The sequence below is a fragment of the Lycorma delicatula genome, chromosome 7, assembly GCF_047948215.1.
Source record: "Lycorma delicatula isolate Av1 chromosome 7, ASM4794821v1, whole genome shotgun sequence".
In the NCBI taxonomy this organism is placed as follows: domain Eukaryota; kingdom Metazoa; phylum Arthropoda; class Insecta; order Hemiptera; family Fulgoridae; genus Lycorma; species Lycorma delicatula.
Window position 1 is genome coordinate 145,021,394 of NC_134461.1, and position 16,981 is coordinate 145,038,374.

The 16,981-nt window shown below is 30.7% G+C and overlaps 1 protein-coding gene across 1 annotated transcript in view; it reads right to left on the bottom strand.

The window, feature by feature from the left end:
* The window catches only part of Nmdar1 (glutamate ionotropic receptor NMDA type subunit 1), a 52,179-nt gene that overhangs the window by 29,404 nt on the left and 5,794 nt on the right, over nt 1-16,981 (bottom strand). Inside the window, exons 5-11 of the mRNA XM_075370628.1 lie at nt 14,907-15,007; nt 11,678-11,851; nt 9,752-9,865; nt 8,319-8,466; nt 7,244-7,460; nt 5,696-5,836; nt 2,448-2,605 (exon numbers count right to left, since the gene is read on the bottom strand). Of these exons, the coding sequence (XP_075226743.1) occupies nt 2,448-2,605; nt 5,696-5,836; nt 7,244-7,460; nt 8,319-8,466; nt 9,752-9,865; nt 11,678-11,851; nt 14,907-15,007 (1,053 nt within the window). The remainder of the gene's footprint in view (nt 1-2,447; nt 2,606-5,695; nt 5,837-7,243; nt 7,461-8,318; nt 8,467-9,751; nt 9,866-11,677; nt 11,852-14,906; nt 15,008-16,981) is intronic.

Genomic DNA, 16,981 nt, shown 5'->3' on the forward strand with positions numbered 1-16,981 from the left:
TACATCCTTCTGTTCAGAATTCTTAATAAGACTTTAACTGTATGCGAAATTAGACTAATAGTCCAGTATTCTTCACACTTTCTAGCATTAAATTTCTTTGGTAATGACACCATTATTGTATCCAGAAAGTCTTTAGGCTATCTACCCTCATATATTTTATTGCACAGATCCAATAGTAGAATTTCTCCATTTTCTCCAAGAGCTTTAAACAACTCAATCAGTTCTCTGTTCTTAATTCCTATAGTTCCTCAGCTGCTTCATTTATACTGTTTTTAATATTTAACCAATGATCATTCACAATATTTGGTTCACTCCTGTTCTTGTTTTTTCCAGTACGCTATTCTGCATATCTTTGACTCTCTTTGTTTTTTAATTTTTCCAAATAATAGGTACTTCATTTCTGACCAACTTTTAGTTTCTTGAGCTTTTAAGTTGATTTCTATTACTACTAAGTTGTGATCAGAGTTTACATCTGAACCTGGGTAAGCTTTTACATTTTTCAAACAGTTCTTAAATCTTTTTTGTATGAGCATGTAATCAATTTTTTACTTCTCTCCATCCAATTTCAATCTTGACACCCATGTATATCCCTGTTTTATCATTTTCCATGCAGAACTCAACTAATCTCTCTCCTCTTTTGTTTCTGTTACCAAAACCGTATTTCCCAATTATCTTGCCTTCCCTAACCAAACAGCAGTAAAAGTCATAAATTTATTTAAAAAATGAAATTTTGATTTTACATAAGCTTTCTAGAAAGAATCTAAAAAGGAGATTGAAATATAATTTATGTTAGGTGTTAAAAACATTTGTTACAAATGAATCAACATTTTTATACTTGAAAGTAGTTTACAATTATATATAAAATTTAATTATACGAATAAAAACTGAAGCTAAGAAAGACTGATTAATCAATAAAAAATATTTCTTACTCTTTGAAAACAAGAAAAATTATCATAGATTGATTGATAATTCCACAAAAATAACTGGTCCGATAATTGGAAATTATAATTTTATGAAGACATCATAAACTTGTGTAAAGACACATAATAGATAACAACAATGTGCTGACCCTCAACAAAAAAAAAAAAACAACAGGCAACCACATGTCTGAAAATGGTGAGCATTATGCATATCAATACTAACACATTCTACACATTTGTATATGGTTAGCAGTGAAAGTGTGAATTAAGTTTAGAGGAAATTTTATTAATGACTAACTTTATGGTTTTGCTGTAAAAAAATTCAGATTAACAGACTGTTGACAAACTGATCAGCATGGAAATGAATCATATATAAACCAAGCCATGAAAAGAGATATGGAACATTATGTTACATTAGTTGAGCTAATAATAATAATAATAGTAGTAACGATAGAACTGTATAAAATGCTATGCAGCTCCTAAGTGTGAATAAAACAAATTGGATGTACAATTAATATGATTTATAAAGAGATTAGTAACAATTACAATTTAAGAGGTTTCTTTTAGAAAAACAATCTAAAGAAAGGTTATTGTTGCACAAAAACAAAAATAAGGTAAAAAAATTATGTATTGCTGTAGTATAAATTACTAAATTAGGTATCTGTTCAAAAAAACCATATCAAAAAGTTAGCAACCAGAGAAAATATAAAATTTACAAAATATTATACATACTATAATATTCAATGGGTAATCAATGAAAAAAACATGACACAAAGGGACCCCAGTTAAAACAGAAAAATAAATGTAAAGATTTGTGTAAAGAATCCATCAAACTTTTTTTATAAGATGTTTGAGGTATTACAGATGCAAAATAGAGAAGCCTCCCAGTAAAAAAAGAAAAAAACTCTGACAAACAATAGTAAAAGTGACAGTGTATGACTGAAATTCTCTTTGGAAAATGGCTTACTCTCTAAAATACTTCATATATAACATCCTTCTTTCAAAATTTCTTGATAAAGAAACTAATTTGATTTTCATTAATAAAGATTAATAAGCTATAAATTTTTATTCTTATAAAATAAATACAGAACTTTCTGGAGTTCCTAGGACCCTGGGGTTTGCAGAAGTTCTGGTCTACTTTGAGGTCTCAGGACATAATGAAGTTGGCATTTAAGAAAAGAAGGGATAAATAGATGGATTATAAACTGCACATTATATGTCTTAAGTTACTTAATTTTTTGTTTTACGTACATAATGCCATTACTGGATTGATAAGTGAAATAATAATATTAAGAGGTTTGAAAGCTTGAAATATGATGTTTAAAAAGAAAAGAATAAATAACCACTTTCACATTTAATTTTCTTCACTAATATTTAAATATCTTTCTATCTCTTTTAGAATTACAACATAGATAAATGAACATTTTTATTAATGTCAAAAAGAAAATTATTTTGCCAGTATGGTTGGTTGTTTGACAAGGCAGATACATTCTTAAATTTAGTATAATGTACACATTTACATGATACCTTTTTTTCCAAGATAGTAATTCCTTGGTATTTAAATGGTTTACTAAATTCAATAAATTCAGCTCTTTCTGGATTAATTGTAAGTGGTGCTACAATCATATCAGCCCTATCACCTACAAGCTCACCAATTAAACCTGTCCACTCTTTTTTGCCACCGACTGTAAAATATAAAAAAGTAATTCAGTAAATATAAAACAATGAAATACTCATATATTTAAAATAATATTTAATTTTCATTTTTCAATTGATATGTACACATTAAAACTAATTGCATAGTGTCCAATAAAAGCCAATGTATCTATCAAATGAAAGTTGTTTAAAATCTCCAATCTCTAAACAAAGATAATGATTCTCAGAAAAGGTGCATTAAAAACAAAAATGTTAACAAGAGAACAGTTTTAAATCATTCTAAAGAAGAATTTCAGCAGATAATTTATATATAACTATCAAAAAAAGTACTTACTGTAATACTTATTTGAGAAAGATTTTATTTTTCAACATAATCTCCAAAAATCAAAGTTGATATACTTATCTCTTCATTTTATGTAACCAAAAACTAATGTATAAAAGTATTTAGGCTGTTGTTTCATGCCAACCACCTCCTCATGTTCAACATCCTCATCATTAATGAGTCATCATATTGAGACACTAACAAGTGTACTGATAGCGAAGTTCAGCCATAGATTCTTTTTGATTCATTCTGACTTCAGACATTTAATACTGACAGAACTTTCTGCTGAAGGCATGAAGTTTAAGCACTTTGCCTGCAGCTTGAACAATTTTTTTTTTTTTGTTATTGATAAATCAAAGGAATACCATTTACAGTTCTGCAAGTTGTGTATGTGCACCTGCACCCTACTGATTAAACCTTCTTTCTCACCAATCCTCCCCACCCAGGGCTGGTCCCCACAGTTAAGCATTGTGAGATCCTGAGAGGTGCCTTTGGGCAAGGAGGGATCCGGATTTTCCGTGCATAATCACCGCCACTCATCCGCGCAAGTGCGGACGAACTGAAATTTCAAATTGAAATTTGAAATTTCAGACTCCCCTACTGTGTATCCACCGTAACCCATCTAAATCTGAGATTCTCACACCGACTTTTGGAGATAACCACTAATGCCTTTTTGTCTGAGGCTGCCGTGATCATGTTCCAGGGCAAAGGCTTGAAGGCACTGCATACATCTAAGAGGATAAGTAGAGCCATGCCTCTAGTCCTCCAAGTCCACTCTTGACCCTTGAGGCTAATCACCTTCAACACTGCCTGAACTGTAGAATGGTCCCTCCAGAACCCAAACTGATCTTTGCTAATTTGAGCGCCCGCATTCAGCTCTTCCACTGTCCGGGATGCCAACATCCTTTCCATTGCCTTCCCCAGGTTGTTCAGTAGACTGAGTGGACAATACTCAACTGCCAAATCATCTCTTGCAGTTTTTGGAAGGAGGATCAGATGGGATTCCTTCCAAATGCCAGGGAACTCACCATTCTCCAGACATTGGTTTATCATCTCCCAAGGAATGTGTCACATTAGGCCTTTTAATATGAAGGCCAGTACCCCGTCTGGACTGGGGCTCCTAGTTCCCCAACATGAGAACAGCTGATGTCAGCTCAGCCAGGGTAAACCTTATTCTTTCAAATTTGATGATGTCTGTAATTCTCTGCTCAGGACATGGAAACAGCCTGGATGCCTCTCCAGCCACCTGCTCCTCACGAGAATGGGCAGGCATCTCCCAAATCATTTCACAACAATCTGGTACACCTGCCCTCATGGATCACTATCCAGGTAATTACAGAGTTCACCCCATTGCTGCCATTTTGTAATTTTAATCACATATTTAACAGCGTGCCTACAGTCACTGTATTGACGTGTAGCCACCTCATATACTTCACCACCTCTTCGCCTAAGCCTCTGCTTTATCCTTCTAGATCTCTGCAGGTCCCAATGCATCTGGGCAATGCGTCCGCCAATATACAGGCCTAAGCCTGCGGCTACAGTCGGGATAAGTGCGATTTCTTGTTTAATAATGTCTTGAAGGGTCTGCGGTGTGAGGTAAATCCCTTCTCTAATCCTATTTGTCATGTTTCTGACTACCTCATCAACCTGTTGATTTGTTAACCTCAGAGGAGGCCCCACGGTCTGCCAACCTGAAGACGGATCACAGATCTCTAGAAGTGTGGCATAGTGGTCACTGGCCACACCATCAGGTAACACCTGTAGTCGCAAAGGACGTGATCCCATCTCCCATGCAGGATCGCAAGATCCAAGAATGAGGTGTGCTCTCTGGCCTCAAAGGTCAGCATATTATCATTAAGACAATGGAGGCCTGCTGATTGCATCATCTTTGTCAGTACTTCCCCCTGCAATTGATATACAAACTGATTGCCTAGAAGAATCACTTTTTTAACTGAACTATCAATCACCTCCTTGAGGAAATTTATTAACCCAGTTTTGTGCTGCTTAATATGACAAACACTTATTGTAAGCAAGAAAAATTTCCTCATGAATAACTTTGCAGGAAGGCCTTTTTCGCAAAAAAATAAACAACACCTACTCAATGTATATTCCTGAAGCACAGCTGCCATTTTAAAATCAAACTGCAGATGCATGCATCTGCTACCAAACAACTTCAAACTGATTTTAATCAGTTTAAAGTTTGGATTGAGCTATCACGTAATGACACATTTATAACTATGACTTTCAATTACGCTACATCACTTGGTCTTCTACTTACAAAATTTCCCTCATATTAATTTCTGTTCAAAATCAGAATAAACTCTTGATTAAAACATTTGAAAACTGATTTCTAGATTAGAAAAAAAATTATCCATAACATTCTGAGTGTAAGTTAAAAATGAGCTAATATCAAGTAAATAAAACAATAAACTCACAACTGCTTCACACATTCTGTGAATGTATAACATACTTCATCTTATTTTTTAATAATTTCTGATATTTAGGTTTAAACTTATAAATAATTCCAATTAAAAAAAAAAGACCCGATGAAACAAAGGCATGAGCAACTATAAAAGATAATGAATCAACAAGTCCAGATTTATTAAATAATGTGTAAAATGTGGTTAATAATGAGTTAAAACTAGGTCTTTATAATAAATAAATATTAAATGTAATAAATATATATTATATAAATACAATTTTTTTATTAGCTGAACAGTTACGAATCAAAAAACTTACATTTGAAAAAATATGTTTAGTAATTGCTAAAATTTATGACAGTGAGAAAACAACATACCAGAAGCAGAATTATCTTTAATAACGTAACTGCCAAATTGTCCATCAGGCGATAAAGAAACATTGTAAGTAAAGTTAATTGTTCTAGCCAATTCTCTTAACAAATCCATACAATATCCTTTACAACAGAACAACCTTATATCTGAAAGAAAATAATTAATATTTTACACAGAAGGCTGAAAAATTATTTTAAAAGATACAAAAAATTTTTATAATTTATAATAAATGTATATTTAAAACCATAACCTAATTGTGGTAAATGACCTGATATAAAGCATATTGTTATAGTTTCTCATGAAACCAACAGCCAAATAATAACAAGCATCCTATGCTATTTCTACTACGATAGTGAGAAGTAAAATAATTTTCTTCACTATGCTGAACATGCATAAATATTTTGGTGTGCCAAGCTACCAAAATTCAGCCCAAGAAGTAAGAGGTATAATTTATCTGTTTACTGCAGGGATTATCTACTTAATAAGCATCACTACATTCAGAGAAAGCAATGATGACTAGTGCCAATTGTATCTCATATATGTAATTAGGCATAATAAAGACTGAAACTGAAATCATAGTGTAAAGCAACAAATTATTTATTTACAAGACAATTAGTTATTTATTTTGACAGTGTAAAGCAGCAACCCCTTTCAATGAGATATACTCTATATACTCTACTATCTCTTATATACTCTCTGCTCAATAGAGAGAAAATTTATTATAAAAAAAAAAAAAAATCTAATAAGTTGGAAGATTATGACAGAATTCATATGTCAATATAATGAAAAAAATCATAAATAAAATTAGTAATTTATGGATGAAAACACAATGAAAAATTAATTATCAAGTTAATCTCTCACCCAATTACCTATTTTACATATTTCTTATATTTATCATATTAACTTCCTTCCTATCTAATAAATTGAAATTTCAAATTCAAACTATTTAATATTTACTGATTAAATTTCTAAAACAAAATGCCATTACATTTCCAAAAAATAAAATAAAACAATTAAACAAGTTTAATAGTCTTTAAAATCTTATCTTTTAAAAATGTTAAAGTTGATTGTATTGAAAAAGAAAGGGAGAATTATTTGATTTAACAAAGACAATGTATTTTTACCTCTGGTAGCCTTTAAATGAAAATAACAATAAAAGAGTGGTACATTCATAATATGCATGCTACCAAAGCTGAAAAAATATTTTTTAATAAATAAATATAATACTTCCAAAAAGAAAGTTTTAAATTTTTTTAAATTGTTTATTTAAAGAAAATACTTTTTTAAACTGAATATTGTTTTGAATAAAAACTAAATAGTAACATTTGATTGCCCAATTTCAAGATTAAGCAATTCACCTAAATCTTAAGAATATAGACAGACAAACAAATTGAGTGTCACAATAAGGATTTTACAAATCATTATACATATAATAATAATATTTAAATTAGTTTCAAGAACAAAAAAAAAAAAAAAAATAGTGTAACAAGGAAATTTTATACAACCATGAAATAAATCATATATTAACTACATATATATATTTATATTTTTACCTTCTTTGGGTGTAGTATTAAAATGCGGACAAGGAATTTCATCTGGCATACATTCTTCATCTTCATCACGTAATTCTCTAACATAAACAAAAGGTTTCTCTTCAATTGTTAATACTTTTATATGTTTTGGAATTTCAATACCTGGTGGCATTTTTTCTGGCCTTCCAGGCCAAACAATATTCTCTTTTTCTAAATGTAGTTTCATTTTATTTAATTCCTATACATAAAAAAAAAAATTAATTTACATTCACAGAAATATAATACATATATTTTGGTTAAATATACAAGATAACTTCAACATTTTCCTGGAATTAGTTAATTCTATTTGAAATAAAAACTATGAGGAAATTATTTTTTCATAGGTTGTCACATTTTTGTTTCCTCTCCAACAACAGCAACAGCTGTAAAAATCCATTGAACAAAATATAAATGAAAAATTCTATGTTTTGCTTAAATAAATTACCCAAGAGATATTACTGTTACTTTGAAAAGTGCACGGTCAAATAGATATTAACAGTGGGCACCTGGTCTATGTAACAAAGTGACAAAAATATTGACCTGTTAAGAATTATTAAAAAAAAGTCTGTTAAAACAGCACAAAAAGTTGTAATATCAATAAGAATTTATAGCATTCTCCACAAATATCTGAAAATGCAATTTAATGCATTATTCCAAAATGTTAAGAATATCTTTTAAGGCAGATGCAATTTAACAACTCTGAAGCATTCCTTGTACTCTCCTAATTTGAGACCAGTTCATTTTTACTGACATCTTCACCTGAAATCAACTCTAAAAGGAAAGTGATAGAAGAACACTGATAATAGTTATCATCATTACAACGAAGCAACTGAAGAGCACTTCAAATTATGTGTTCTAAAAAATCTTCCAAAACCTTTATGAACACTGGAAAAAATGTGAAAATGCCAAAGAAAACAATATAAAACTTAATGTATACAGTTAATGCATGCAGATAAATTGTATGTAATAAATTAAGGACTAAAAATCTAATAAATAAGAAAAAACAAACGACATGAATACATGATAACAACCTAATTATGAATAAAATGTAACTCACAGAGTTGTAAAGATACTGTCCAACTACTGATAGTTTCCCTGGATCTTGCACATTAATAACATCATATTCAGCGTAAATTCTGTCACCGTTATCATCAAATGCAACTTTTCCAGTATCTCCTTTTATTAGTACTTGCTTCCGTATATATCTAAAATAGTAAATATAAAATTATTAGATTAATTAAGTTGCTGTCATCCAGAACTTACATTTTTTCTTAAAAGGATTTATTTAATTACATACAAAAATAGAGAAATAAATAAAACTTACAAACTAAAAGGCAATGTAAATTCATAATACTGCAAAATATCCAGCATTCTATTGTACAGAATTAGGATGGAAAACAGAATTAGATGGAAAGACTATCCAGACACCAGTATGAAGAGCTTAAGATAAATATAAAATTAAAAGAATTTACAAAGCCATATAACTACCACTTGGAAGGACAAAACACTTATAAATTCCACAAGCATTGTCATCTTCAGTTCAGAACTACTACATTTTTGATACCTAATTGGTATCTCAACCACTAATTTTTCTGTTTTAGGTGAGGAAATAAAGTCTCGGGTGACTTCCAAAAACAGGATCTTCCCCTACTTGTACTTGTACTGGTTCGATAATCAACCAGAGTGACTGCTAAGGATCAATTCAGCACTTTAATTTAATGATTAATTCATACTTAAACATTTATACAATTATTTAAAACAGAAGTTATTATGTACTTTATAGTCAATAAACTTTATAATGCACTTAATTGTTTAAATTATAGTATCATCATCAGTGTAATAAAACTGAAATTAAAATATACCAGATTGATATAACAATTGATATAATCTGTGTTAATTCTTATAAATGATGGTCAGCAATGAAAATTACTGTAAGACTACCAGATTTTAATTACAAACTGAAACTAACCTTATTAAATATAATGTTTTTAAAACTAACATCATAGCATTTTATCACTTTTGTAGGCATCCTAAGTGACTAGTGCTGAACAGCTGTTAATACTACATTAATTTTTGTTAATTTTTGAGTCAAAAAGTAATATATTTTTAGAATATGGTGAAAAAAGTGCATAAGATTTGAACAGTGATTTTTATACTACGTGGTATTATTAAAATGAGGACTATTTATAACAGCAGTATCAGTCATTGATGATTGAAAAACTGGTACAGAAAGTATTATGAGATGACTTTTTTGAAATATTATATTAAATAAATTTAGTTTAGACTGTTACAATAAAATTTCATAGTTTATAATTTTACTAATAATTCACATTACCAATACTTCACTCTAATTCCTTTGTAAAAATATTTATTTACTTCAATGTCACATCCAAGTAATTCAATTTGTTACTGCATAAACATCTACAAAACAAAAAATATCGTTAAGTGTGAAATAATAGTAGAAATAATACATAAGAACATTTTACATACTGAAAGAGTAGTTTGCCAGTATCCCAAACAGATCCAGAGTTATCACAATCTTTTGGAGCTTCAGTAATAGTTTCGGTTTGATTCATATCTCTCAAAGCTGATGCAAGAACATATCTGAAAACATACAACAAGAACATACCAGCATTTAGGTAATTAGAACAAAGATGATTAAATGGTGACTTTGCAAACAGTAAGTAAACTAAACTTAAATAGGTTATTACGTGTGAATGTTAAGAACGTATCATAAGTTGATCTAAAAAAAAAAAAAAAAAACAATAATATTTATAAGAAATAATTTTTTATCGATACAAATATACAAAAGTTTAAATATTGTTTCCCAAATTTACTTGAATACAAATAAACTGAATAGAGTGGAATATTTGTGCAATGTTACCAAAAATTTCCTTATCTAATTTTAAAATGACAGTTCATTAAAATTTATTTATCAAGTTCTATTGCAGTACTTAATCTGCATAACAACAAATTTCGCTTAAAAATATAATGTAGCAAATAATGAGTTTTGAAATTAGCACCAAACTTTATTAGTGTTAGCCTACACCTAATTGTGCTTTAATTTTGTTTTTAAATTGTATATTTTTCAAAGTTCTGTGTTAAATTTTAAATCTCCATAGGTATTATCTGTATCTCAACAATAAACCACAATTAATATTTGTCACACTTAGAAGTTTTTGTAAGTTTGCTACTTACTTGTTTGTAGTTTTTGTGCATGCTACTCTCAATGTGAGAGAATGAAAGAGTAAAAGAGATAATATGTATTTGTAGTCTGGTGACTATGTTTCAGGCAAACCCAACCCAACCCTAATTTCCAATTTTCAACTTTGAAAAATACAGTAGTAATATTACATCATACTCTTCTACAAAACATGTTCAAAATATCTTTAATATTTATGAAATGTGTCCAAGACCACAGCATTCACACATACTCATACATAATCTTTGAATTTTCATGAGGGATTAAAGAATAAACTTATTAAAAATAATTCCAACATACAATGAGCACAGCAATATATAATGAAGATATATTTTAGCATACTCACCTAACTTAAAAAAAAAAAACAGATTCTATGATTAATTTTTATGTTTGTATATAACAACTTCCAATAGATATATTAATAAATTATATAAAATGTAAAACAGCTACAGAAACATTTTGTAATTGTTTATTTACTACAGAAAGAGGAAGACTTAGTTATTACGATTTTTTTTTAATTTTACATTATTTGGTATGGATTACATTTTTGCTTGTTTAATCAGTAATTTAAGTAAGTTAATCAATTATTTAAGTAGAATGACTAAAATTGTGAAAAACTCAATTAACATAGCTAATAGAATACACTTTAAAGTAGGTTACAAAGTGAATTTATTATGTTAGGATATTATGTTTAGTTTATTTGGTGAAGCAACAACAATCCAAAAAAAAAAAATAGTAATCCATATAAAATAGCTTAACGACATAATGTTATTAAAAATTCCAAGTTGAATTTAAATAAAGTAATAGTAAAAAAAAAAAAAAAAACAACTAAAGATAAAAATTATAACAAACATAAAAAAAAATTGCATAATTCCCTTAAAAGAACAAGTTCCAAAACATTTTTTTAATATTCATTTGAGGATTTCACCCATTTCTGGTAAAGCATGTTTTTCTGATTTACTGGATAGTGAAAATGTGTTCTGTTGGTAAGTTAGCAGTAAACTGGACAAAATAAGAATACAGTAGCTAGAAGGTTATGTGATTATAAAACTGATATCTGATTAAAGAACATAATATAAAAGAACACCAAAATTAAATAATAAATTTAAAACAAAATACTATTAATTACTTTCTTTTTTTAAATTTACGTTATTATTACTACAGATCTGTAATCATTACAAATACAAATAAAACAGTTGATATGAAATACTAACATGCTGTCTTTGATATGTGCTTTTTCATTAGTGGCATGAACAAGTTTCAATCCTAGCACACCAACAGGAACATTTTCAGCTTCAAGAGCCTGTTCAGTAACAATCCATATATATCCTTCATCAGTCATATTTAATAAACTTGCATCGCGGAATATTACTTCTGCATCTGCCTTACTAAAATAATGTATAAAAATTATTATTTTCAATTAACTAATATAATATAATAAAACTAAGTAAAACATTCATTAATAAAAGTAATGAATTTAGTTATCTTGGCAGTCACACTGAATCTGAGTAGATATTTTTTATCGGGCAACTTCATTCTGTAATTTTGAACTACAAAATTTCAAAAAGATATATGTTTACAATTTTGATAGAGTACTATTACATATAGGGAAGAAATCTGGATACTCAATAAGAAACTGAAACAGAGAATTGTGGCAACAGACATAATGTTATGGAGAAAGTGCTGCCAGAGAACTCTAATGGCTGCATAAATAACAAAAATATTTAAAAAAATGAGAATACATGCATCATTAGAACAATAACCAGAGAATGGGCACATGTGCAAAATGGGGAAAGAAAGAAAGACTGCACAAGAAATGTTGAAAAATGGAAACCATTACAAAGAAGGAAAAGAGGAAGGTTGTGAAGAAGTGGAATGAGGGAGTAGAAAGTAAAATTCTGAGTTTGAGTATTATATTTTTCTGTAAAACTTCCAGTGAGAATTTTTATTTTGCTAATTAACCCACTATTCAGTTTAACAAAATTGTTAAAAGTGTTTTCAGTATTTATAATTGGACACTAAAAGTTGTTTTGAGAACCAAAAAAGTATAAAAAATTTCAGTTACACTTCTATTTGTAATAGAATCACACTTAGAACTAAACTGACTGCTTTCATGATTTTGTGTGCGTGTATCTGTGTGCGCAAGCATACATGTTAAAAAGAATGTATGTGTCTGTGGACTCATGCATGCATGCGCACATACACACATAAAATAAAGCAATAAGAGGTATTCATGTGCACATACACATTTATGATTGTAAATATAAAGGAGGAGAGATAATTCTTTTATTTCTATTTAATAATATTTTCATTCCAGGAAAATATTTATGAAGCAATAATGTACAGGATTTTGTGTGTGGACAAGTATTTATGTTATCTAATGTTATGAAAAAACTGTAAATTAAATCATTTATGTTATTAAAAAAAAGTTATTAATTACAGAAATTATTGTACACTAGCTTCATAAATGTTTACCATGTCATAATATAATGATTGCATAATTTTGCTGCCTAAAATGAAATTATGTTTAAAAAATAGACCAGCATAAAATTTAATAAATTACACAGGTCAAAAAAAAAATTGCAATTGAGATAAAAGTAGGTGAATTAGAACTTATTTTTTATATTGAATCCTCATTTTCTTAGTTATGATCCTTTAAAATATTGAGAGAATTCTTAAATAATAGAATACAAAAATAATAATTATAACCTTTATTATTACCTTTATTTTGTAGACATTTACGTTTATCTTAATTTCTTTTTTTTCTTATTTTGCTTTTGCATTCAAGTAAGGCTTCTTTTTTTGTCATCCAGCAATGGATACTCATCATAGATACATTCATCTCATCTGCCTCGATAACATTGTTCTGTCTACAAAATATCTTAGTGGAACCTTCTTCCTTGTTCGTAGCTGATGTCAGCCAAGTTTAAAGGGAAAAGTTTCAAATGAGAATGTAAAAAAATGAATTTTCAATAACAGCCTAAATTTTTGTGGTTCACTAAGAGTTCATTTATAAGCCGATCATGGTTTACACTTTTTTTTTTCCAAGAAAACCAGTAATGACATCTTTGAATGACTTCCATGCTGCTAGTTCTTTAGAATCTTTAGGATTAATTTTCTTATTTGCGGCTTGTTGAATATTCCCTCTTAATTTGGCTTCATTTAATTGTAAAAAACCTCACCTAAACATTTAAAGTTATCTCTATCTTTATCTAATGGTTTTACAAAATTCTTCATCAGGCCTAATTTTATGTGTGGAGGTGGTAAAATAATACGATCTGCTTTGACATGGAGAATATTGACAACATTTTCCTTTCCTGGGGTAAACTGATTTCTTTTTGGCCAGTCTTTAACTGCGCAGTGTTCATCTGGAGTCCAGCTATCCCACAAACACAAGAAACACATATATTTTGTAAAGTCACTCTGAAGACCGAGAAGAAGCCCTATCGCTTTCAGGTCAGCAATGATTTGTCATAAGTGGTCATCATACTGAATAGCTTTAAGATTTTTGACAAGCTTTCATATGTTTCTTTCATTCGTACAGCATGTGCTACCAGTATAGAAGAAAACTTATTCGAGTTATGCAACAACACTGCCTTTATTAAGCTTCTTTTTGATGAGTCTATAAATAAACGCCAACCGTAAATAACATATTCAATGTCCAGTTCAGACATTAGTCCCTTAACATCATGGCAGAAACAAATTAAACCAGTTCTTCTAAAGTATTTCAGTAAATTTTTGTTTTGATTTCTATATACTGAAATTTTAATATCCTTGTTTAATAAATTCCATTGTTTAAGACATGAACTAGGAGTTCTGCATGTTTCAACAAATATAAGCCATGAATTAGGTCACTCAGTTCTGCTTGTGTGATGAGGTGAGGTTCAGTGTTTGATTCTTCTGGAATAATATCAATTGAAGTTGAGGATTCATCGGTTGAATCAGTCTTTTGGAGAACCAAAAATTTCTTTTCCAGAAGTTGGAGTAATTGGAATAGGTAGTAGGCTCTTGCCAAATCACAAGTACGCCAAAAGGCAAATACTTTTTTCCTTTTAACTACTGAGTTAGTTTAATGTAGCACTTCATCATATTGAATTACTCATTATTTGACTCACTGACAAGTCTGGTTAGACATAAAATGACATCATTCGACTGTTATGTATCAAATATAGGCTTACAGGATGCACCACAATATAAATCATTTGTGAATAAGCAAACGTACAGATTTACTAACTTATTTGTATTGTTTGTTCCACGATTGATGGAACAAATAAATTTAAGGGGTTTTAGTAACTTAAGAACGTTACGTGATGGGTTGTTTTAGAATACATATTCAGATTCAGCATATAAAATACTATATAGAACACCTACTCACTTTTCAGTTCCAAATTTTATGTTGATCAGTGTCAATTAACAATCTAGTAGTGAATAGTAAATACTTACCTAGCATACATAAGATATACTCTAGCATGAGCACTTTTATATTCTGACAACTGTTCAGTGAAACTCACTAAACCAGGCTCAAATTCTATAACTGAATCAACCTAAAAAAATGTAATAATTTTATTATTCTTTTTTACAAACTAATAAATGTGACACTAAACAACATTGTGTACTAATGTGACAAATAAAAACAATAATTACCAATATAAACATTCAAAGATTTTAAAACTGAAAAAAAGTTAATAAACATTATATTTTAGTTGTATGTTTTAATTTACTGCTAAAGGAATTTAATTTATTAAAAACTATTTGTTAGGTTAAAATATTATATTATTATGAATAATTACATAAATATTTTTTTGATGTGTGTTTAGTATTTAAGTAAAAATTAATAAATAATTTGTTCATAGTAAAATAAAATTATTTATAATTAAATATAATTGCTATTTTCATCAAATATTTTCTTGTCTATCTGCACTGCTAATCAAATAAATAAGTTTACTGTGAAAAATAAACAATAAGTCAAAACGACAACAATACTGGTATCTAAAAGAAAAACTTGTTATATAAAATTGTAAAAACGTTTTTAAAATATGAATCATCACATCAGGGTAGTTTTAAAGTAGATAAAATCAATTTAACACAAACTCCACTGAAAAAATTAGATTATAACAGTTAAGTAATTTTGGCCAGCTTTGGGTGTAAATTACTCCTCTGTACACTGTCTGCAACAGCTTGCTGAGGCTGGAGATGCCAGAAGAGTCAGCCTTGGTTGGGTACACTGATGATGTTGCACAACTTGTTGCAGACCGTGACGTGGAGCATGCCCAACTAAGGCTTAGCTGAGCAATGCACATGTGATCAGCACTTGGCTGGACAAGCTTGGGCTGTCCCTAGCCCTCATCAGGACAGAAAGCAAAGATGGTTCTAATGAAGAAGTGCGTTGATACCTTTCTCTCCTTGCAGGTCGGAGATGAGGCTGTCGAGACCAAGTTCTTTGTGTCAGCCACAAAGAACCTCGGTATGATGACTGACCGGAAACTCAACTTTGCTGAGCAGCTACAGAGAGTGGCCGACAAAGCTACAAGAGCAGTAACTGCTCTCAGCTGGCTCATGGCGAATGTTGACGACCCAAAGCCAGCAGATGGCGACTGTTGATGTCCACAGTGCATTCTTCCTGTTATGTGGAGCAGAAGTGTGGGTCTAGGCATTAAGATTTGAGAGAAACTGGAAGCAGTTCATGCTGGTGCAACACACTGCTGCCTTGCAAGTCACTTCTGTGTATCGGACGATTTCCAAGCCAACCGTTCTGGTGCTTGCCAGCTTTATATGCATTGTGCTTTTGGCGAGTGGCGACAGAGCATCAGGTAGGCTACAGGAGGCAATGGGAAAGCAGAGACTGTCACCAGGGAGGAACAGAATTGCACATTCCTCGCCTGGCAAGACCTGGAACTGTGAGTCCAGAGAACGATGTACCGCAAGGCTTATCCCTCTGTTCAGACTGTGAACAGAGTGACAGCATGGAGAGGTGTACTACATGACCACATGGTCACAGGTACTTCTGTGCTTATCTTCATGCCATAGGGAAATCACTGTCCCCTAACTGCCTCTATTGCCCGGTACGGGACGATGCCGAGTACTCAGGACTTAGTGCTCCTGAGCATGATGCCAAGGACTCAGTACTCCAAGATCTGCTTCTAGTGTCCCTCAATCTGCTGCCCAGTAAGCGGCAGATTGAGGGACACTAGAAGCGGATTTCAGAGCAGTGAGTCCCAACAATGTGGTTGCGATTATGCTCCAGGATCTGAGCAGCTGGGAGAGTGTGGCCGATTGATCAGGGGCATTCCAGAGCCAAGAAGTGCAACCTGGATAGTCCTGAACTAGGGAAAACTAGGTAGTAGCCTTCTCAAGCTAGGATAGCAGGACTCAACTTGAAAGGAAAGGGAGTTGGTTTTAGCCAACAATCTGCTGGTGGTGGTTGTGGTGGACTACCAGTGGAAGCCTGGCACTCTGTGCACAAATGCATTTCCACCTCTTCCCCAAAAATAAAAAAAATTATTATTACTTCTATTGTA